This window comes from Acanthaster planci, linkage group LG08, assembly GCF_054643075.1.
Source record: "Acanthaster planci isolate LZ-2023a linkage group LG08, COTS_SCS, whole genome shotgun sequence".
Taxonomy (NCBI): Eukaryota; Metazoa; Echinodermata; class Asteroidea; order Valvatida; family Acanthasteridae; genus Acanthaster; species Acanthaster planci.
In genome coordinates, this window is record NC_141784.1 from 11,924,872 (window position 1) to 11,949,111 (window position 24,240).

General features: G+C 41.5%; 3 protein-coding genes and 1 non-coding gene across 4 annotated transcripts; 2 read left to right on the forward strand and 2 right to left on the reverse strand.

Annotated features, from left to right (window-relative positions):
* The first annotated feature begins 22 nt into the window (after positions 1 to 22).
* Trnak-cuu (transfer RNA lysine (anticodon CUU)) lies at positions 23 to 95 on the forward strand. Its single transcript has one exon. It is a non-coding gene; the product is annotated as a tRNA-Lys (tRNA).
* A 2,151-nt stretch (positions 96 to 2,246) lies between these two features.
* On the reverse strand, positions 2,247 to 7,028 carry LOC147798386 (U6 snRNA-associated Sm-like protein LSm7). The gene is made up of 4 exons (XM_087140461.1): positions 6,972 to 7,028; positions 5,729 to 5,819; positions 5,396 to 5,467; positions 2,247 to 4,464 (listed from the first exon to the last, which is right to left on the reverse strand). Exons 1-4 carry the CDS (start codon positions 6,975 to 6,977, stop codon positions 4,325 to 4,327), a joined length of 309 nt encoding a protein of 102 aa, XP_086996587.1. The 5' UTR covers positions 6,978 to 7,028; the 3' UTR covers positions 2,247 to 4,324.
* A 3,380-nt stretch (positions 7,029 to 10,408) lies between these two features.
* On the forward strand, positions 10,409 to 11,494 carry LOC110984204 (beta-1 adrenergic receptor-like). Its single transcript, XM_022244142.2, has one exon. The coding sequence runs from the start codon at positions 10,409 to 10,411 to the stop codon at positions 11,492 to 11,494; it is 1,086 nt and encodes a 361-aa protein (XP_022099834.2).
* Positions 11,495 to 13,223: 1,729 nt separating this feature from the next.
* Positions 13,224 to 22,491, reverse strand: LOC147798387 (signal peptidase complex catalytic subunit SEC11A-like). The gene is made up of 5 exons (XM_087140368.1): positions 22,313 to 22,491; positions 21,398 to 21,507; positions 18,434 to 18,583; positions 15,822 to 15,999; positions 13,224 to 14,713 (listed from the first exon to the last, which is right to left on the reverse strand). The coding sequence occupies exons 1-5, from the start codon at positions 22,361 to 22,363 to the stop codon at positions 14,663 to 14,665; spliced, it is 540 nt and encodes a 179-aa protein (XP_086996494.1). The 5' UTR covers positions 22,364 to 22,491; the 3' UTR covers positions 13,224 to 14,662.
* Positions 22,492 to 24,240: the final 1,749 nt, after the last annotated feature.

Genomic DNA, 24,240 nt, shown 5'->3' on the forward strand with positions numbered 1-24,240 from the left:
ATTACAGAGGCATTCTCGACAAGCCCGGTTAGCTCAGTCGGTAGAGCATGGGACTCTTAATCCCAGGGTCGTGGGTTCGAGCCCCACATCGGGCGCGCTTCTTTTTATCCCCTCACGTTTTGTGAAGCATGTATTTTATTGTGAAAAGTATAGTCAAAGTTAATTGTTAGTGTTTTCAATGGTTTTTTTTTTCGGAGTAATTGCAGAATACCCAGTCACTCGAAACACCGACGGAACAATTTTCATAGTGAGGGGGAGAGTTGTTAGACCATTGGGCATCAATCATTAAGGCTCGATCCATTGAGCCACACCCAATTATAGGACCTACAAAACATGTTGGGGGCCAGGCCCCCCCCCAGTCAAAAGAGTAGGGGTCATGCCCCCTCTCTTCCACCATGTCCACCGCCAATGACTCGAAAATTACCCCCCTCCCCTTGAAATCGTTGGCTATGTCTAAGTCGGTGTGGTGCAGTCCAAGCTGCAAAATGAAATGGGTGCAGTCGCAAACGGGCGAAGTAGCAAATGGGCGAAGGCTGACTAAATGGGATTCCACGTGGGGATTAAAGGGTGCACCCTCGTATTTAGGCCAGAAATATGTCCGCCGAGCTCATTAATAAAAGTTAAAGACTCAAAATATTCTATATTAGAGGGTCCTGAGAGCTATAGAACTGGGGACTTGACGAAATATGAGACTGAACCTCTGGGCCGGACTCAGGGCTTCCAATTCTGAGCAATTTGGATGCAATTGGGTCCGAAAGTGGCACTATTTGAGCCATTTTGCATAGCGATGGTTTTTCGAAATGGCTACTTTTCTGGACAGGGACATTTTCTACATTTTAGGGGTGGTCTGCTTCTGGTGAAAATTTCTCAAAAATTAATTGGTCAACCCCCCGAAAATTCAAAGGAAAATGAAAGAGGACATGTGGAACATCATTTTTCTGTGCAGCCTGAACACCTGTGAGAGTTGTATTTTTTAAATATTTGTGAAGTATGGGGATTTATCACTGCTGTCTATGGGAATTTATTTCTAGTGGTGCACCTGCAAGGGTCAATGAACGAAGGATGATTGAATTATGGGGATGGCTGAAGTCTGCAGGGGCCAATTTCACTGGAAAAAAACTTTGCTTAATAAACAAAGGTTACCTGCTCAAACTCTATCTGATTGTCATGCTAACCAAAAAACCAGCTAAATACAATCCCAAGACAATATACATCACATGGAATTTTGGCTGGTTACCTTATTTATCAAGTAAGGTTTTTTCGCGCTTAAGCAAATTTTGTGCTTGAGCAGCTTTATGAAATTGGCCCGGCTGGACGCCACGGCTCTTTCTCGACTTCAGTGGCTTCATCCGCCCTTTCGAATATTCGAATACGGGCAATTTTAACACGGCCAGTTCTAACACGGACATTTTTTTTGCAGTCCATCCGGTTCGCCACGATTTGCAGGCTCCCATAGAGGGGTCCCAACAGAGGGATTTCACTTTAACACCGTCTGCGCAATATCTGCATCGAAACCGAGGCTCCCTGTGTTGAACTTCCTCGCGCGCGCCCGCAGAGTCAACACGGGTAAATTGAGTATCCGGTTCGTAAGTGTGACGCCACTTCAGTTTAAACCACGCCCACTGCACAAGATACTCGACCATCGCAGGTACGTTAGTTGCGGTCAATTGTCGTTATTTTTTCTTTTGATTTTACGAGTCGAGCCACAAAAATTTGCAGTCTGAAATGTCTGAATTTAACATACCTTTATGTATTTTGTGTCTTAACTCCTTACTTTCAATCGTCTGATCGTATTAAGAATTGAAGCTGACACATACAGCCTCGTTTTCCCGCCATCCTTTTTCACAGCTCCCTGTCCCCGCCACTCACCTCGCTCTACCACATCGTAGCCGTATGGTGGCCCTGAGGGGACACGAAAATTCACGACTTGTCGCGAATTATTTGTATGACGTCGTGGATATTTTTTCGTAGACTGGTGGCCAGTCTACGTGTACCTCCGTACCTCAGGGGGACGAATAGGAGGTAGTCCAATAGACTGGCCTCAAGTCTGGATATACCTAGCGCAGTGCGCACTACCGAGGTCGTACGCAGGCGTAAAACTTATACACGTACCTGGAAGAATTCAGACTTGGTAAGGATACATGATTAAAATAGTTAAAAACAGATGGTGATATTTCACACTATAAATTGGGTGGGCTTATGTGCTCTCTAAACACACCCAGAGTTACTCACAGTAAACAAAAAAGTCGGAAAATTGCTTGCATGTTCCATCTCGGGTGGAAACTAGCTTATTTATTACCTTTTTGCCTCTGGAAAACCGTTTGGGAAATCCGCTTACCAAAATATGCTGACATAAATTCAAATAAAATATTACATCTACAAGATGACTGCTACTACAGGTATGTGCAGCTGTTAACGGAGTTAGCTCAAAAAAACCAGACCATAAAAGGCAATGTAAATTCCACCCAATTCCCATTCGTCAGACTAGTTTGATACAAAATATTTCATCAAAACTAATGTCAAAAATTACAAAGCTCTTTGGACATTTTGTGCACTATTCTCACCTTTTCACACGTCTTCTTAATTGTGTAACAGCATTAACAAAATAGCATAAACTCGTTACTTGGCTACTTCCTGTAAACAAACCTACATTCAACTCATAATTTTAAGAGATTTGCTATCAAATGTAGCCATTTATGATTAAAGTACTATAACCCATAAAGAACCTCACATCACTTGCAAAAGATTTGACTAAAAAGAAGAGTTTGGAGTCTCTGTTTTGCATTATGTGGGAAAACTCCTAGGGCCTAACCCCAAAACTGTGTTCAAGCTAATACAACTCAACCTATCATGCAAAATCTATATCGCTCTACTGAACAATTAATACACATGTAAAAACTTTTTGTCCCAATTTATTAAATCTTACTTTGGCACTTCCTGTTAAAAATGAGTGCGCACAACACAAATTTATTCACAATTATCCCAACCAAATATTTTTGGCTAAGAAAATTTAGAGCCCAAAAAATTTAAAGAAACAAAGTTGTTCAAATGTTTTTTTCAGTGTAAGGGGAAACAATTGTTTGGTTGGGCCTAATGATACAGTATGAGAGTCAAGGCACAGGACTCATTTTCAAATGAGAAAATTCACTACATACAGGCTGAGTGCATATCCCTATGGTCCTACTGGCTGAGACCATCCATACACATTCAGCTGTTTGCTTACACAATTAAACATACATGTAGTGTGCATGAATATATACTTGCCTGGGTGTAAATTGGGGGGGGGGGCTATTGAATAATGCCCCCACTTTTTTGAAATGAGCAAAAACAATGAAGCAGATTGTGAAGAATTTTTCAATTACTGATGTTCGCCAAATTACTAAAGAGGGAAAGCAATTTGTAACCTGCTCTGCAAAAAAGGGTAATAAGTCGGGCAATTCCAAAATATGTTATGGCCCGTTCTATTTGGAGAGGGCAAAATGTCTTCAAAATGTGATTTTGTGTTTTTTCCTCTATTAGCTTCTATAACATTTGTTTTTTTTCAGAATTTGTGACTACAAACATGGATACTGAAGAATAACGATGAAAAATTGATCATTCAGTGGCATTTCAGTGGGAAATGCTACATAGTGTTGTGTTTCCCAGTGCTACACTTTCTGAGCTTTTTCTCGAAAAGTGCTTTTATAGAATCCGAAAATCTGGATATACAAATGTCTAAGTATCCCTGGAATGCAGTGCACTACAGAGGTCATTCATAAATCAAATTGTAGCTTTTGATGTACTCAATCCAGCCATATCAAAAACTAATAACCTGAATCTGGCGACTTATTACCCATTTTTCTAGAGCCGGTCACATTTTAAAAAGCCATAAATATATCATTCTGATGTAAGATTCTGCATGAATTTGATACACATTACAGATGTATATCTTCATCATGAACACCGCCCCCTACACATTGTATATATTGTCCCCCACTTTTCAAATTTCCATGGCCAGGCAAGTCATCCCCCCCCCAACATTTCTCCATCCCAATTCCCCTCCCCCCAGTTTCCAACATAGATTTACTCCACTACGTGGCAAAGCACTCATAGATAGTCCATCCAGTTTCTCTGTCATCAATGGCGAGGTTCTCCAGTACCGAACCCAAACCCTTCTAGCCTGCAAGGAGACGTTGGACAATTGACCTGTACACTTCTGTGAATTTACTGAAGATGACTCGCAAAATAAGTCAGTACTATTGGCTTTAACCTTGGGAACAACATCTCAGCCCACTATTTACACATAATTTACATAGGTCCACCGGCGAGTGACGAACTGCTGGCATCAGCCTTCCTGCTGCAAGAAAGGGTTTGCTATCTGCTCCATGCCATCCTCGGGACAAATGAGAACCACCGATGTCCCCCTACAGACCACCAGGCCAAGGTCCCTGGTGTCCTCTGTGATTTTGTAGGGATCATCTGGGTCTGGAAGTAGACATGCGATATGTGAATGCACAAGATATCTGCGATTGAATCTCATTTCCGCAGTGCTCCGACTGACTAGCATGCAGGCTCCAACAAAATTTGTATGCACATTAAGTTCAAAGTCAGACAGTTGTTTGAATGGGCTTCATTAAATTTACGTTACTGACAATTCTTTCACATGGCAGCCTGCTTGATTGTTTAAAAGGAATTTAACCAAAATCCTGATCTTTGGTATTTCTTTAACCACTTGCTGCCGGGGAACCCCATTTCGAGCACCATGGATTTATATGCAGAGCCAGGGTCCCCGAAATGGGACAAAAGAGCTGGTCTGTGTAACAAAAGACCTTACTCAGAACAAAAGACCTGCTGCTGGGAATCGCCATCCTTTTTCGGCTTGCATTTTTCGAAGGTAATCCGTCACTTTTTTAAACAGTATACCGCTGTTTTGGGCATAGCATGCACTGTGGACAAAAGTGCTCCAGGGCCCCATCGATGAGTGACACAGCACTGCTGCATGCTAATCCAACCGCGTTTGAAAAAATGCCACTCGCATTCCCTGGGAACAAAGGAAATTATGCAACACCTCACAATTCTGGGCTCTCTTTACAGGGCAGCAAGCCTGGCTGAAATATTCAGGAGTCAATGAAGGTTACTTGATAGCTTAGAGTAGCCACCAAATAGTCGTTCGTGTGGGTTTCACTGTCCATTAAATGAAATGATGAATTTTTGAAGAATTTTGGAAACTGAAAATCTTGACAATCGCCATATGTGTGCACTGCATTTTAAAAGAACCCCACAGCATGTGGTTAAAGTGTGAGCAAATCCTGATATAAGGAATTTGGGAAGTCGGATGGAGTGTATTTCTTTAAAGTGATGCATTTAGAAAAACACATATTTAATTATTTGTTCTAAAGTAGTTACATGTATTTACCTCTCTGAAACTCAGTTGTCCCATCCAGCACAAGATTCAGAAGTGGGTCAAATCCCTTGAGAATTCCAGTCACTGAAAAGGATATAAAACAGCTGTTTGTGATCAACTGGACTAGAAATCTGTAATTTATTCGGGTTTCAATGCTGCAAGTTCCACGTCATAAAGAATAAAACTCACTACTCACAATAAGCACCTCCAGTTTTCATGTATGTGCACAACTGCACGTATTGAGCATGCATAGTGGCCTCGGCTTTGCCTCGGGGTGCTATGCATCCCCAGGAGTTCAAAATGTCACATCCCACACCACAGCAGTCAACAATTGTTAATTATTACCTTCCCTTCCGCCTTGGAATTTTACCCTGGTGGGCTTGTCAATGTACTTGGATAAATCCAAGATGCTCTCCTTCTTCTTCTTTTCTTGTTGCTGTACAAAATACAGAAATTTAGGAATAATCAAAGAAATGCCGGAAATATTCATTGATACAGCCATTAGTGAATTTATATTGTGTACTAGGGGTTCATTCCAACACATAAACCAGTCCCTCATTTTCCCATTTTGTTCATATTTCATTTGCAAGTCCACTGCATAATATTCAACATTTATATATGCGCATGCGTTTGAATTTAGGCCCTACTCAGTGAAAAGTTCAACAAACCTTTTTCATTTGTGCAAGTTCAGAAGACTTAACAGAGGAGAACAAATTCATGACAACAATGTTGCGTAACATTTGGCAAATGGTGCTCGCGGTTGTTATTGTTGTAGACAGTTTTTTCCCTCCAACTTTCTTCACTTACTTGTGCAAGGGCACTAAAGTCAACATGGTGACGGAACATGAAATAGGCTTTTAGGCCTACTTAGGGTTGCAGGCCAATGAATAGGTTCATAATTGCCTGCGCAGACCGAATCATGATTTGCAGGCTGTCGAATTCTCTGCCATTTATTTTGTGGCACATGGACTGGTCGGTTTGTTACAAAGGTGGATGAAATCCAGGGGCAGGACTACAATCTTGTATTTCTTAAAGTATTGGACCAAATGGGGCCCTCCGTGAATTGCTCTATTCTGCAATGGAGTGTAGGTATCAATTTTCAAAAAGGCGATGGGCCTCATGACTGTATGAGGGGTGATTTTCTCTGGAGAGAAATATCTTCATAAGTCATCAGCTTAAGCCACTGTCTCTGAAAATTGAAAGGAAAATGGACGATGAGGAAGTGAGCTTTATTTGATATGTGTCTCGAACACCTGAGAAAGTTGTATTTTTCCTGATTTTTTGAAGTGAGGATATTTATCACTGTTTGACTGTTGTCTATGGCAGCTTATAACGTTTGGCACCTGTATATTGAGGGCGCTGTTTTCAGTTTTACACAATAAAGGTTTGTTTCAGAGAGCCCTGTAAGCTGCCACCATCAAGGCACGTAGGCGATCTTGTTGCAACACAAACTGTCCAAATTAATATCAGCAGCAAACAAAATTTTCACAGTAAAACCTTCCAGCCTGACATACCCAATTTAACACAGCTTTACATGAAATTTTCTTTTGATTTTTTTACTTTTAAATGGATAAAACCCACCACTCACCGCCATATCGTCCGAAAAGACATGCACGTGCGCTTGAGTAAAGAATACATGCAATACAGGGGGAGCATTACGGAGGCTGAGAAGACACATCCGACAACTGTTAATGGGGCCCACAAGTTAATAGAGCCGGAAAGTTAAAGGTTACGCGGCAAGCTTCCGGAACCCTCGATCGCGCGGTCCGCCTAAAGGGATTTTTTACATTTGGCCAGTCGGTGTGACGTCACTATGGACTTTTAACACACGACAAACGGGCAAATTTACCCTTTGTGCTATTCAATAATGTACAGAAGTTCCCAGATGTCCGAACGCGAGAATCATGTTCCTAATTTTTGGAAGAATAATTCCTTATTAAAACCACCCATGACACACTGATGTTGGAATTTTACCTTTGTCTTCCCCAAGTAATATTTAGGAAAAGTCACCTGGAGATGGGTTAAAAAAAAGAAACGAATTTCTACTTTTCACGTCCGGTGATATCGTACATACTAGTACTTAGGTCTCTTTGTTCATGTACGTTTGTTTTCACTGCCAGTACCGTGCTTACGTGAAAACGAGATTGTACAATGTTGCAAAGATTTGCCTACCTGCAGTCGATAAGTTCCAGATTCCGTCATTTTCGAGTTGACATCACGCAGTAAATTGTTGTCAGTAAAGCTTATATAAAATATAAGAATCTTAAGTTCGCAACAGTAGATTATTGCTTTAGCTTTATTATCTTATAAATTAAAAACATCTGTTAATATTTTGGTCTGTTTTTAGTTCGGCTTTTACCGACACAGTGCCATAAAATCTCAAACCGTAAATGTTTATCTGCGTACGAGACCGCCGCATTGGATAAGTTAGGTTAGGTAATTTGTCATTTTCCCTAAACTGATATACTAGAAAGTATTTTCCAAAGCCCCTTTTCCCAGTTTGATTTTTGAAAAGTAACAGAAGGAAAAAATATTATAAATTCTAAAATCTTTGCATGTAGTTTTCCCTATCCAAGGGTTCCGGAAGCACGCCATCAGTGGTCAACTTCGGGCTCTATTGTGACTGACCATGATATTACTAAATACCAGAATTTAGAATGTGCTTTAGAGTTCAAAATTCTTACTTTCTCTTTTTCACAAAATAATAATGAAAATAGTTAGTTTAGCCAGACGTCTGGTAACTTTACCTTTACGCCATCCTAGAACATTTGGTTGTGAGACTGCACTGGCAAGGAAGCTATTCCAAAGAGTCATATAGCATGTGAGCCTACTGATGACGTTTTAATTGTAAGAACCAATGCAAGTTGCCAGAGCTTGTGCAAGTGCAGTCTCTTCTAAACCATCTATACAAAGATACATATATTAAATTGCTAAAGGACAGAGAAAAGAATGTTTGCTTTTTTTGGTTCAGTCCCATGAAAATGTCTTTGGAGGAAGACCGTCGACACACTGGCGCAAATCTGAGCTGAAAGGGGGGGGGTGTGATGGAGAAAGATGGGGCCTGACTTGCCTGGCCGTGAAAATTTTAAAAGTGGGGGGGGGGACCATATACACTATATAGGGGGCGATATTTATGATAAAGATGTACATGTACATCTCTAATGTATATCGAATTCATGCAGAATCTTACATCAGAATGGCATTTTATGGTTTTATAAAATTGTTTTCCCTCTTTATTGATATTGCAAACATTTAAGTTTTTGGGAAGTCCTAAAAGTTCTTCACAATCCGCTTAAATTTTTTGCTCACCACAAAAAGTGGGGCAATGACTCAATAGCCCATCCCCCTTCCTTAAAAGTGGGCGGGGAATATATACCTCCCACCCCCGGGATTTACGACCATGCCGGTTGACAATGAGTCCCAGCTGTAACATTTTCCGTCTTCTCGTGGGCGAACCTTTTTGCTATAACTTTCCAAAATAGGAACCGACATAAATGAACAAATGCTGCCCCAAGCAGTTTTTTCCCGGGAATGTGTCACCATTGTCTTTTTCCGGGCAATAATGCAGTTCTCGTATGTCTTCTTAGTTTCTGTTTCTAGTGCAGGGGGGCGGGAGGGTAAAAATTAACGATGATGACTGTTGATTACCCCCGAAGTGGGTGGTGCAGTCCTCCTGTCCTCCGTTTCTGTCAGACTGCGTCCTCAACTTCATACCCATCTTTGTTGATATTATGCGAACAGTACTTCTAATTTAGTGAAATTTAACTCGCATCTTTAAAACCTTGTTCTTCGCAGCCAACCTTCAAGAAAAAAATTAAACGCACACTCGAATCGGTTTTCATTACGCCAAGGGTGGATGGGAGGCAAACGGCAGAGCCATTTTGTTCACGAAATTGTTTCTGAGCAGCTGCTTAATTTGTGACAGGTGCAAGCAGTTTCGGCAGCGTATCAGTCATGCAAAGTGCAGTGGCAGAATCCAACTGCTCTAACAGTAGATAACTCAAGTGCAAAACCGAGAGGCTGATATGCAAGCAAAAAATGGGACAGCACAAAAATTCAAATGGAAAATCGCAGGACAGAAAATTCCAATGTGAAATTTACTCTTCTTCGTCGTAAGTACATAACCAGGACGGTGAAAATAAATGATAAAATCGTCTAAATTAATACAGTGCAGCAAACATATACGTGTAGTACCAAATAAGTTATGTCGTACTTGTATCTTCATGGCAAACTTTAAACCAGAGCGGGACAAAAATGCCAGTTGGCAACAGTCAAAGGAAACCCTGTTGTTGCGCTAGCGTCAACTTTAATTTGAAGATATTCCCACTGGCTAATTTCTTGACTCCCCTTAACCACTTAGGCTGACAATTTCAGACATTCTAAATGGTATTTCCAGGAGACTGCGGCACATAATGTGGGGACGATTCCATGCCCATTACCCAGTCAGAATGTGGCGCCGGGGGATAAACCCTTCATCCCCAAAGGACACACTCTGAACATTCTGACATTCGCGGCGAGTACTCATCTGTGGTCGTAATCAGTCATCCGTTTTTCGTGGATACTTAACCCGCCTTGGTAATGATTACGTAGGCGTTTCTACCATGACTTGTCGATCAGTAAAGGCTACAGGTCCTGGTCAGCACGTGACGCGTGTGATACGTGAGCACATTATTTCCTGTAGAATCCCGACCAATAAAGTCCATTGTGGTATGCGCCATGTCGGTGCTACTGCACTGCTGATTGTGTCGTCATATGGCGTCTCCTTATGAGAATATCTCAAAAGAGAATGATTGTGATCCATCAACAGTAATAATTTTAAATGACAATGATAGTCATCGATCGGAATATGCCTTAATCAACTGGTGTGTTTACTTCGCCGTGCCAGTGTGGTGTGTGCCTGATGTTACCGTTCAGCGACTTCTGTTTTTGAACTGCTATACCCATCACAGTCGAAACCGGGTGAAGTTTCTGGCAGACTCCACTGTTTATTTGGTAAGGTCAGAGTTCTGAACCTTCTCGTTTATCATGGGTAATGAGACGGCTGGAGTCTTGGTTGGGAACGCCTGCACCGCAGCCATCAATGCTTCCCTACCGATTCAGAGGTTAGATGTGCAGTGTTCTCCACCGGCACCACCCTTCCTACTCGTTGTCGAATTCTGTCTCCTGGCACTGCTCTTGCTGGGCAATGCTATGGTTTGTCTGATCGTTCATCGCAACCACACCCTCCGAAACAAAGCCAACGTCTTCGTGGCCATTTTGGCTGGTGTCAATTTGACCTTCGGTTTTTTCACCACGTCGCTGAACTTGTCCGCCTTTATCGTGAACTGGCATCTCCTCCCAGTTTGGTGCACTTTCGGCGGCGCCATCAACACCGTCTTCCCATCAGCGTCCAACATTACCCTCTGCTTCGTCGGCATCGATCGCCTGGTCTTCATCCGCAGACCAAAACGTTACCGGGGCATCTGTAAACTTCCCTGTTTTATCATTGGAGTGACCTACATCGGTGTTCACGCCTTGTTGTTTGCGACTCTGCCCCCGCTGTGGGGATGGGGTCGCTATACCAACAACCCGGTCCTCCGGATCTGTGTTCTAGACTTTTCAACTAGCTACACCTTCGGTTACATCGCTTTGCTTTACGGCTACGTGCTGCCAACCTCCATCTTGCTAGCATGTTACTGCAGCGTGTACCGAGCAGTGAGGCGGCAGGTCCTAAGAGTTCGCTCTGAGGGCCTGACCTTCTCCCTCAGGACGTTGACTGTCCGCCACCGCGTACTGCGAGACACGAGGCAGGGCTTCCGACGAACAGCTAGAACCCTGATCCTTATGATCTTGCTGCACATTATCTGCTGGATACCGTTTCTGCTCGTGCACTTCGTCGGTCTTCAGTCCTCTACTTCGAGGTCTCCCGACCCGGTCGCCGTCTGTGTCAGCTGGATGTTCATTCTGGCCGATTTGTCAATTCAACCCTGGACGTACGGCATGTACAACCACGCTTTCCGTCAACATGTCTGGAGAGCATTTACCTGTTGTCATTTGGAAAAGCGGACATTGTGCCTTCAGTTGTTCAAAAACAAACCCCGTAAATATCAAGTCAGCCCATTTACAGAGTAACATTTGCATGTACCTGTATCTATATCAAAATATGGTAGGCCATCAAGATTAACTTGTATATACGCAGCCGCGAGGACACTGAAGTAAGACCCAAGTTAGCAAAACTGTGATAATGGGATTGTGCTAGTTCTACAGCCTTGCAAGTTATACATGTACGTAATCGAGTGTTTTCTGTCTTGAAACGTCGAAAAACTGAAGAAAATTACACATAGTAATAGCGCACTGCGAGATAATAAATGGACGATTTCTGAAATAAAGGCAAACGGAGAAAATGCATGACAGGAACGGCGTTTTATACTCGACTATGGCTAAATTCTATCGACCTATTTACGAATTCAAACTTTGGTGACCAAGTAACCAGGTCCTTTAGTTTTACGGCGGAACCAAGTGCTACCAAAAAGTAATAAACAGGTTTACACAACACCTGAATAAACCCCATTTAGTAATTGGTGGGTCGTCGAGTCGGCGACCACGTGACAACGCACGGTGCGGCCTCAACGCAAAAACAAAGTTCTATTCTACGATAATGTTCCCTTCCACGGTAACGTCCTATTCCTAAGTAAAAAGAAATGTTCTAAATTCGCAAAGATGCAGGGATTTATTCGAGCTTGGATTTATTCAGGCGACGCAGGCGTGTTTCAGGATTATTTAGGCGTTGTAATACAGAAACGTCTCACATTCTTGCTGGAAAAAATTCTTTTTTTTTTGTTCTTGCCGTTTATCTGTTACTTCATGACAGTTTCTCTCACCATATAGTTATTCACCATTTGTGTAATAAACAAAATGCAAAACACTGTGAAAGCAGTGTGTCCATGCTCTGCTTAACATCTCATTGGATGACTTTTTTCTTGTTAACAAAATGGAAGCTCGGGGAAGAGCAAGCGCATTTTTTTGGACAAAACAAATGTCTCGTGAAAATGTATTGTAACATATCGTTTTTGTGTTCCTACCACTTCAGAAACTTTCGCTTCAAATGCTTCCAATGATAAGAAGAGCAACACCTACTGAACGTTTGCAGTGAAGCAATTTTTCTATCACCATTTCACGCTGAGGCATAAATCCGTACCGGGGAGTTGGAAGCGGGGATTTGGGGTGACAAAATACAAACAGCCGATACCCCGGACTAGAGAAGCGCTGGGGCACTGGTTTGGGTCAGTTACGTAATCATGGGGGGGGGAGGCTACATACTGGGGGCATTCCCCAAAATTTTGACAAAACCTATGTATATGCCGTACCGGTATTTATTTTTCTTTCAGAGCCCCCTTCAAAATGCTTGCATCCCTGGGTGACCCCTTGGAAATTTCACTCTTGTTACACTACTACTACTACAGTTCGTTGTTTCAATCCAAATACATGTATCAAGAGAAACCATCAATTCAGAGTCTCTACAGTACGCGTCATCTCGCCATTATTCTCACTTCAGTCACCAACGTCATCGAATCTTGCGTTAGACGTGCATCATTTGATGATTTGAAGCTGTTCGATCAGGTTGAGAAGTTTAATTTCTGCAGGAAACCCTAACAGGATGAGATTCCTCGCTCAAGAAAGGTCACGATGCTTGAACGTTTTGATAGGCCCACCAAAGGTTCCACTAAAACTGATTTGCGGTAGCTTTGTCAAATTTTATTTTTGACTTCTCCGTTTGTTTTTCCGAAATTACAAATCTGTGATGGAACTTGACATTTGCGGAAATGTTAAAATGAAGAAATCAGGAATAACTACACGAGCATCCAAGTTTTAAGCATTTATTTTTTTCATATTTTTGGGTGTAGGGGTAGGGTGTGTTAAACCCTCACCCCCGGCCCCTGAACATAAACCGCCTGATACATATCCCCCCAGAATCAAAGTAATAACATTTTGGAGTTGGTATAGCACACAAAATGATTGAGGAAATATGGTACATGTATTTCTAAAATATGAACCGACATGTCAATAATTTTGTATACAAAACAATGTGACAGTTCTATAGCCATGTCTGAAAATTGGTTGCAATGCTGAACTGATTCAAATGTAAATAATAACATTAGACATCCAAGTATTTACTTGCTTAGATGTGTTAACATGTACATGTACTAAATTGGTCCTTGATTCTGAATGATTTGCTTTGTCAGGAGCCTTCGTTCTCTGCCTACACGGGAAAAATGCAGTTAAGCAATAATCAAGGAAGGTATAAGTAATACGCTTGCGGTAGCATTATGCGTAATAACTCTTTTGTGAGTATGTCTAGTCCAAGGAAGGTTCGAGGAAGGCTCAAAGACTAAGGCCTGAGTGACAGATAAGGCCAGTTGTAAATTATTTTGCAAAAAGCAAACACAGAACATCTCTTGGGAATTGTCCAAACCATCTTATCAACCTTACTCATTCGACATGAAGAATCTACTCAGTGATTTAAAAACCCAAGATGAACATAAGAGTAACTGTCCTGAAAAGAAAAGAAAAAAATCAAACACGTAACAGTCAACTCAAACATGTGCACGTCGTCAAGACTAACATGTATGAGCCACTGATACAAATTTTACTGTTGATTCATATTCACCTAAGCATTGTGCCTTACTCGGTTAATGCCTCAAGACATAAAACGAAATGCCTTGATAACTCTGTGCACATGGCATACTCCATGTAGTGTGCACAACAGAAATACTTGCCATGGATGCTAACGCTAAATGTAGGCCTACTACATCAGTATTTGTACACAAAGTAAATGGCAAGGTTGTAGCAAAATGCTCTAAAAACAAAGTGATTCCACTCCATGATAGAAGTTATCACGTGTACATGTATTTAATTAAATCTCTTGCTCCACCCCGCAAAGATTAGATACCTATCTTCAAATAAGTAACAACAATCACTGCCTCACCCATAAACCATTTATGTTGTGTCCAAAAGAAGGAAACTTTGGCGGCATTACAGCATGAACATGATAAATACATAAAAAGGTAGAACATTCCCCTCCACCAAGTACTGTACCCATCTTCCAAATTGAAACCTGACACCACTCAAAACAGGTGCATAGGGAAAAGAAGAAACATGTCACGGTAAGACCCTTTGCCTCCAGAGCCCTGGAGACGGTAAGAAGAGTAAGTAACTGCTCTCAAGCGGCATTTACTTGGGGATATTTATACCACATGAAAGCAAGATGAATAAGACTGCAAAGATGGTAAACTTTCGTTGTCACTCTCGGTGTATCAGCACAAACAATCCCAGTCCGGCTAAAACAATATACTGTAAATGAGAAGGAAAAGGAGAAGACAGACAAAGGGATCCAATTAATTTGAATCTTTTTTCACACCATTTACTATATTATTTACCAGTTACTAAGGGATGTGCTTGGCTGGTCTTAAACGAGGGTTTAAGACTGGCTCAGGAGACTGGACGCGGCTAACACCCAAGCCACAGGCAAGGGCATTATCAGTGTTCCGTCTCCTGAGCCAAGACTGGCCAAGCACATATTTACCTCATTCATAAATACTTTTTTAGTCAGAGAGTCAAAAGAAGTCAATATAAGATGGATTTTAAACGATTTTTTTCTTGAAATTTCTTTCATTTTCCTGAACACCCCCCGTACATTTTATGATATATTCCTTTTACAAGTTGTCAAATAGAAACTCCTTGTATGGACTTGGCGCACGCATGGCGAGCTGGGTGCACGCAGACTCTGGACCAAGCAGAGTCGATTATGAGTCTGGCATCCAGGTGCCAGCGGGCATCATCACTTCTCAGCGGGCATTATCAAATGTTAATACACAGTCAAGTTGCATGTTGTTGAATAGGGAGACTGATTGAGGGATTTATGAATATATCATAAGTTCTAAATAAGAAAAATAAGACGAGACTCCGCACCCGGCGCAACTGAATTTAATCCAACTACAGCTGGTGATTGTGTCAGTGATCACGAAAACTGCAGTGGCCCACATGTGAATGTCAGTAAATTTTGTGAGTTTGAGTGGGTCAAGCAACTTGATGATACTTGAGAACACAAGCCCCCCCACCACCAAAAAATCATTGAGGGGTTGTGTTGTCAAAAGGATAAACAATCTTTTTTGGGGGGATGAAGCCATGAGGTACATGTACATCAAAATTGTTTAAAGAAACCTAAGAAATGGTTTTCCTTTTCAGTTGAATTTTATTTTTTTTAAAAGGTGCCATCTGCATTATTTACACTTGCTATCTACATCTTCATTTCAATCTTTAACTACACAAAGACTTTGGAATCAACCAGTACAGCAACTAACTAATGCAAATATACAGTACAAAACTGCCTTTTTTGCAATCAAAAATTGGGTGAATACACACATTCATTACAAATCAGAGAGGATTTATATATGCTTACCTTAAATTTAGGGTAATCGTTCATTAGAATGGTTACAATGCCCACATAGGGCACAAAGCCCCGGGCTCGACCAATCACATCTTTCCGTTGAAGCCACAACTGGCCTGGCGCGTACAGGCCTCGATCATCCACCATGTTGTTGTCACCTTTTGTGAGAAACTTCATCTCACTATTTTCTCTGTTAATAAGAGGGATACAAAAAGAGAACACTTGGGGAAAAAAGTTAAGGACACATTTAAGAGAAAGGTAAAATGCTCTGAATGAGAAAGGTCTGTCAGTTGACAGTATTCTACTTCACAAGCACAAAAACTTGGATTTTAAAGGCACAAACGTGTCGGGGAGAGATTTTGTAAAAAACTGCAAAATCAGAAAAAAATGTTGCCCTGGTATTGTGCCACTTCAAGTCTTTCAATCCTCTGTTGATTATTTTATAAATTTGTTTCACCAAGTGCACCTGCAGTATCCTCACTTGTTGATTGTTTTTGATGAAGTCACCATTATACATCATCTTTTCCATTTGCCGCCTCGTTTCCACTGGACTTTCAAACCACGAAAATTACCATGGATTTTTCAGACCTTCATCAACTGAAGGATCTCCAACAAAGAAACTTTATCTGCCGTTTTGATCATTCAAACTTTGAAGTGACACCTGATGAACTGTGTCACAAAAACAAAGTTCTCAATTAAAATTTTCCACTAAAAAGAATCTGGCAGGCTAAGACCTAAAATATTGTGTACTTTCAACCACTAAACACTCTTGACTGCTTGGACAGTAGATGCATGGCACATGTACACAGCCGGCAGCTATGCTCAGTCCTTATGGTTGAGCAACCTACACCCTAGAAATTCAGCGGATTTCCACTGCATTAAAGTGGGAGTAACAATCCAAAAACATGCGCTGTCAACCTCAACTAGCATGAGTCCTGCATTTGCTTTCTTGCAAAATGCCAAAAAACAAATAATGTTACAGTTTCAGCAAAGCTGGTGCAAAATAAAAAATCTATCTATCTTAAACATATTTTACAAAAAATGTGGAATTCAAGAAAAATATGGACAAATCTCGACCCTAAAATGTCAACATATTTTATTGTTCACGTTCAGCTGAAGACAGTCACACTGCCAAAAATCCAATGTATCTAAGGGCTATCTGCTTTAAAAAAACATTATCTGCACATTGCTTCATATGTATAATAAACACAGGTTCTTGTTCTATGTAACTCTTAATATCAAATCCTCACAAACAGATCACTTCAACAAAACTGTACTGTTTGTTGATACTGAAAAATTGGAAAAGAAAACAACAATCGAAAAAAATCCTGACAGGCTGACAACAAAGGCTAAAGATGTGTTGGCTTTCAGATGTGTGCATATCAGAATGATACACTGCACTGACATATTTTTATTTTGAAGCAACAGTGACCAAGCCAGGATTTTCAATAGGAATGCATGCTATTATAGTCTAACTTTGTTTGGATTAAAAAAAACCAGCATGAGCAGAAGAGACTGAGAGGGTTTCTTAAAAGGCTTTCTCACCGTTCACAATGTCAAGCGTACTCGAGATGGAGGTAATTTATCATACTGATGTGTATAAGAAACTGTCAGTGGCATGCCATAGTATAGAGGGCAAACAAGTTCACCATTAAAGGAAATGTCAAGGTTAAAGGGAACTGCCACATGTGATCTGGCGATGATGAGGAGTTCAGAGAAGGAAAATAAATAACCCCAAAATGAACATACAAACACCCCAACAACACAAAGCTATACATATGCAAAACAATGAAAAATAATTTCACTTACATCTGATAAATTAAATGATTGATTTTGGTTTCAATTTCCAGTTCAGTTCAAATTCATACAAACATTCAAAGTTCTGGCAACAACCTGTAATCTTTTCAAATGTGACTTCAGCATTTTCAGTGCTTCAAATACAGCTGGGACTAATTTCACTGACTACCATAACTAAAAATCTCTTCAGCGTTTTTTTTTCATAGAGGGCTAATGCAGAGTTTAATAGCTGCTGCTTCATAGCACGGAATGGAGACTATAAATCTAACCAAGGAATTCTGTTGTCAGTAGGATCATGGATACCTACAGAGGTGTAGTCAAGGCATTTCCTTGGGGGAGGGAGGGGTGTGCCTGAGTCAATTTGCCAACATGCAACTTGTTCGACAACCTTGTGTTGTGTAAAAATGCACCAAGTGTGGAAAATGGAAATGCCTGGTACGCTACATTTCATACTTCAGGGGAAATGGCGATTTTCAACATACATGTATATTGCTTAACCCTAACACTCCTCAATCCTTCACCTGTTGGAGGACTGAGGAGTGTTAGGGTTAATGCTTATGTACCAATTTTGGATTGGTTTGCCAACCGAGACTCTTTAACAACCCTCCTCTGGTCCCTACGCCTCTGGTACCTACGCCCCTGGACCTCAACCCTACTTCAGAAATTGCAAGCAGTTCAAAACAAGTGTTGCATAAACAATTAACCTATTTGAGTGCCCTCTCCAAAAATTGAGAACTTTATCAGTTCCCCCCTTCCACCTCCCCCAGAAAATTGGGCCACAGTTGCACCAAGTGCCACTGGCACGAGTGCTCTAATTGGTTACTTACTGTTCATGAAGCCTCAGCACCCTGTGGACGATGGGAATGTCCCGGCCTTCAATCTTGAAGACGACGATCTCTCCGACTCGGATGGGATCGTCCTGGTAGTTGGTAAGAAACAGCAGGTCCCCCCGATGGAAGGCTGGCTCCATACTACCGCTGGGAGAGTAGGGAAGAAACAAAACCCACAAAACGGGAATTTTGACTCTGTGAGTTTCTATTCTACATGCATCTAAAATGTACTGGGGGGAGGAGGTTTGTTTTGTTTTGTGTGCACAGCATGTACTTTCATTGCACTTGTTAAAGTGCTCGCATGATATTTGATCTGCATATTTCAAAACATTATACACTGGCAGGCAAAAGTCCTCACACACCTACATGGTGTATTTTCACTCTCGATTTTTGTGTTGAAATAAAGAGACTGATCTAAAAACATCATGTGTTTAGTGTCACTATTTTAGTCAGTTTTAGTCATAATTCAAACACTCAAAATTTGTTAATTTGATGGTGATTTAGAACTGTGTTCGTGTCTCAGTTTTCACCCGTGTGAGAAAGCCATATTGAATACCCTCATTAATATTCATGAGCTAATGAATATATTAACTTGGGCATTTAAACCAAAGGGAAACAATTTTTGCGTGGCGGAAAACAGATTTTTATTAATATTTATGAGGATTGTGAATGAACAAATCAAAAGAATGGCAAGGGGAAATGCCAGGCCAGGTTTCTAGGGAGGATTTATTTGCACATGAAAGCTTCATCAGCATAACAATGGAGAGGAAAAGTCCACTCACAAACCACAAAAGAGAGGTGCTGGTGCCTTTTTCCAAAGAGGGATACTCGGCCCGGGAAATTGCAAGAAGGCTGGGGGTAAGCGACTCCACTATGAGATACAATCTGAAGAAGTTGGAGGAACATGGCTCAATGAATACCCTGTCAAGATCTGGTCGACCGAGTGCAAACATGGAGCGAGATGACAACCACGTCGTCTGGACCTCCCGCAGCAATCAGTTCCTTACTGCCTCAGATGGCCGTCAATCTGGCCAGTTCATCGGGGGTCGAAGTACATCGCTGCACGGTATCCCGACATCTTAGGGAAGCTGGGCTCTTTGGCAGGGTTGCTAGGCACAAGCCCTGCCTTACAGATGGCCACAAGCAACACCGGTTAGTCTGGGCCTGTGAACATCTCAACTCTGACCAAGGCAGATGGGGCAAAGGTAATCTGGAGCGACAAGTCCAGGTTCCAGCTCTTTCAATCTGACGGCAGGGTTTACTTCAGATGAACTGTTGGGGAGGAGTTCAGCAAGCTGCATGCAGGGCTCAAAATTAACGGGCGCAGATAGCTAAAATGTGCCTGTTTGTCTCAGAACGCCCGTAAATCATGAAGACGGGCGTTAGTACTAACACCTGTTTGATTCCATTAATGTAATGAAAAATATATGTACCGAAACATTTTCACCATTTGTTTCTACTTTTGTTATGAAAAATACCTGAACTTTTTGACTTCACTTTGGATCAACCTTGTCACGGAACCATAACATGGTACAATTTTTTAACGATGTCACCAAGCACAAGCCCACGGCTAGTGTCACGATCTCGCTGAATGGTCCGCACAGTGGCCATGTCTGAATCGATACGGCTGGAATTTACACACAATTGTATGGAAACTGGCCGCGACCACAACCTCCTAGACTCATGCCTAAATTAAAGCCAAACGAGTGGATTCGGCTTGGACTTCAGTTTGGCTGGTTCTAATCATACCTTGAACAAGTGGTTTTGAACACTGCTCCAACATAGCTGGAACCAGCGAAAAAGAAGTCTCAGCCTAATCCATTCATTTCGAAAATGCTCGATTGCTGCAGTTAGTTCCCTTTTACGTCTGAGTGCATATGCACGTGATAAAGGCCAGGTGCCTGACTGTTGACAACACGTCGCTAAGCACAAAAGCAACAGCAAGGACCAGGGTATTTGCTGTTTTTTCTTGAATATGTCTTTAATATTGTATGGGAGCTACTTGCTCCCATAAACTGACAAGTTCAGCTGTCTAGAGAGCAAGTACATGTACTTGCTCCCGTGATGATTAGCCCAATTTCGAGCCCAGTGCATAGCTCCGTCCATTAAGCGTGGGGGGTCAGGCATCATGGTTTGGGGTGTTTAAGGTCGTCTGGTGTTGGAAGCCTGTGTGGGTCAAGAATATTGACTCCCGTGTTTACATCGATATTCTTTGTGACCACATGCTGCCAGCTGCTCACCATTTGGTGGGTTATGAGTTCATTTTCCAGCACGACAGCGCTCTTGTTGCACACACAGCTCCTGTCACAAGGGAGTTCTTGGCTGATACAATGCCTGAATTTAGTCGGGAAATGGGGGGGGGGAGCTGTCAATTCAAATTGATGGACTGGCCGGCCCAGAGTCCAAACCTGAACCCACTCTAGAATCTCTGGGATGGAATGGAGCGCTGACTCTGTCGGGAAAGTCACCCCAGAAACAAGGATGATTTCTTTGAGATTCTCAAGCAGATTTGGGAGGGAATGGACTGCTAGGTCATCACGAATCTCATCGGTTGTGATCGACGCCAAGGCATCTTTTAAACTGATCCGTCTTTCATGTTTTTCCAGTGGACCATGGGCGCCGCCATCTTTGATTTGTTAATGGCAAAAGATTTTCCGCATATGGAACGCTGTGAATCTGGTTTTCGTTGTTATTTCCCAGTTCAGAAAGAACTTTCTGCTAATGTAACGTGAATTTAATTTAACAAAGACAACAATTCACACACAGGTATGGGTAAAATCATTTATTTCTATTAATTTCTAGTCGCATTAACGAAATGAATATCACTCATGTAGGTGTGCAAAGACCTTTTGCATGCCAGTGTATGGGTATATCAATTATTCAGCACCACGAGAAAGATAAACAGAATTGACACATGTAACTTGTGACTGATGTCTTCACATGCAGTGAAAAAAAACTCACCTCAAAACAACCACTATGGGGCTCTCACTGCCCATAACTACCATCAGACCTTTCCAAATCATCAGCGCCGATGAAACAATCATTCCGAAGTTTAGCACCTGGTAGAACAGCTGCAAAAGTAATAGAAGGAAAAAACCTACTGTACTTTGTCATGTCCTTGCAAAAAAAGCTAATGCGAATGTATTTTTCACCTGAAATCCTTCATATGCATCAATGTTACTATATTTTATTGTCAGCACTTTTTTCTTCACAAAAGTATGGTGACTGAAACAAGTTGTAGATCACATCACATTTCTACATGTACCTCCATGATCACATTGACGTGTACATGTCCAAATCTCTGTAGGCCTACACCCACCTGTGTTCTGAATTTCCATGCTCATTCAGGCCTAACAGTAACATGTCATTGCAATATTTGTTTTCTTTCTCTTGAATCCAAACACCTTCATGAAGACCAAATTTAGAAGGAAACAAATGCTTGCTTTTGCACTGGAACGAACTGGACAGTCACTGATCACTTTTGACAGTTCAAGATCACACAAAGCATGATTTCTCATGCACAGGTGCAATTAGAGGTGTACTGTCATGACTCTACATGTACATCAACAGGATAAGCACAGGGCACATGCAGGCATGGCAGGGGGACCATCCAAGATGTATGCAGGATCATGAAGATATTCCTCAGCAGCTCAGACAGCAAGGAAGTTTAGGGGGTGGGGTAAAATCACAACAGCTCAACTTGTTTTCAAAAATATATGTATTACTTTAATGTGTACGTAACACGATTTTAAGATAACTACTTCAGTATGAAAAATGCTAATCAACCGATCGCGCCCAACACGCTTCTTCCATTGATCATTTTTTTGTCCATGCTTGTTGTTAATGCCAAAAATATCATGCCAAATCGAAACAAACCTGACGCTTGTTCATTCGCCGAACCTCGTCTAAAAACTCAAAATTTAACATTGCAGTCGTCAGAGTCTACAGTGACTTCCTCATGAACGAAAAAATACTTGAAATGAGAGCGTCACTGAAGCAGAAGTAGCTGTGTCGCTTGGCCTACCGTGCTAGTACTACCGTACCATGCGGGCGCGTGCTGCATCAATGACAATGTTACGCCCCAACTATAGCATTAGTCCCAACTATAGTTGGGCCGTCTCATTTAGAGTGCCACAGTTGGGCCGACCTAACTACAGCATGCAGCGCCTGTGTGCATGATGTGCCCAGCATGTGCCAAAGTCATATCGTTACAAATGTCATGTCATCGCTCATATGGCTGAATGAACAGATAAATTGCCACATGTTAGATGAATTTTGTCAAGTGGGAGACACATTGACTTGGATAATGTTGAGACATTTCCCACAGACATGAGTCAACAATAGTTAGGCCAGACCAACTGCAGCACTGCAGTTGGGACTGTCCCAATTGTAGTTGGGACTTAAGCTATAGATGGGGCGTAACAACAATCAAAGATAGTACACGTAGCGCAGGGCAGTATCACAACCGGAAAAGGTGCTTCACCATTTGGCTCACGGGTCATATGGCGTCACCGTGAAATATGAATAATGCAGTACTGCTCTTTCGGCAATAATTCAAGTTCCATACTGGAAATGGGCAAATCTGTAATCAAAATAGGAGACACTTGAAAGTGTACAACAAGCCCATCACGGGGGGGGGGGGGAGTTGCCCCCCCCCATCGATATATCTTTCGAAATAACTGTACCTGGCCGAGTCGTAGGGAAATTAAAAGAGGAGGGCTTGTACGATGTGGAGCCCTGTAGAATGTACATGTACATAGGGATGTATGAATTTTTCAATTTCATCCAAGAAGGGATAGGAACCACTCCGCACAACATGTAGGCCTACCTGAACTTATGAGGACTATTGACAACACGAGACCCCGTGCTGGCTGAAAAAAAAAACAACCTTTCTTTAAAAAAACACCGTTTGGATTGGATGAGGGCGCTGCGCGAGTAAGCTGTGCGGTGTTGTCAAGACAATCTGTGATACGTTAAAACAGACTTCAACCCAGTTGTTACAAGTTAAGTGAAAAGGGTTCACTAACCATTACTCAATCGCGTGATTCTTGGGAAAAATCTTTTTCTTTAATGTTTTAATAAGTTTGGAAAACAGCTCTCGGTGTTTTTTTTCCAAATTATGAATATCTTTACTTGCATTTTACGAATCAGTTATAAGACGTGTGAAAGTAGGCTAACACCCGCCAAGGTGTTTGAGGATAACTTGGTTTTTTTTAATTTGTTACTAGGCCTATATATTACGAACACGCCGACCCCAAATACTACACTCTTAAAATAGACACTTTATGAAAATTTCAGTTCTTTGGTTCAACTCAGGATTCTTTTCTTTTACAATTTGTGAATAACAAAATTTCCATTTGTTCAATGACCAAGTAATTTTTATTGAGAAAAGGGCACGCAGAAATCCCACGTGTTACAAGTAGACACCCAGTAATTTAATCCTCCAAACCTAAATAAATTGGTTGAACGTAAAAAAGGATTGTTTTCATCTCATTTTTGTTTGTTCTGTCCTCGGACGCTACCCAGTTGTTTTTTATTCTAATTTTCAACCATTATTCTTTTCACGCATTACTATTTCTATGTATTATTTTCATGTCATCCTAAACATGAAGATTGCTGGCCTAGAAACGGAAAGAAAATCGCCATAGTAGGGGCTTTCATCTGAGCTGAGACTTTGCATTGGGAAATGAATTCATAGAGGGTCTATAAAATGACCGGGGTAATGAAGCTTTGAACAAGAACTTTGTACTTTGATGTCAACGAAATTATGTATTATGTCAAAAGTATGTCATATCTCTGTCGTG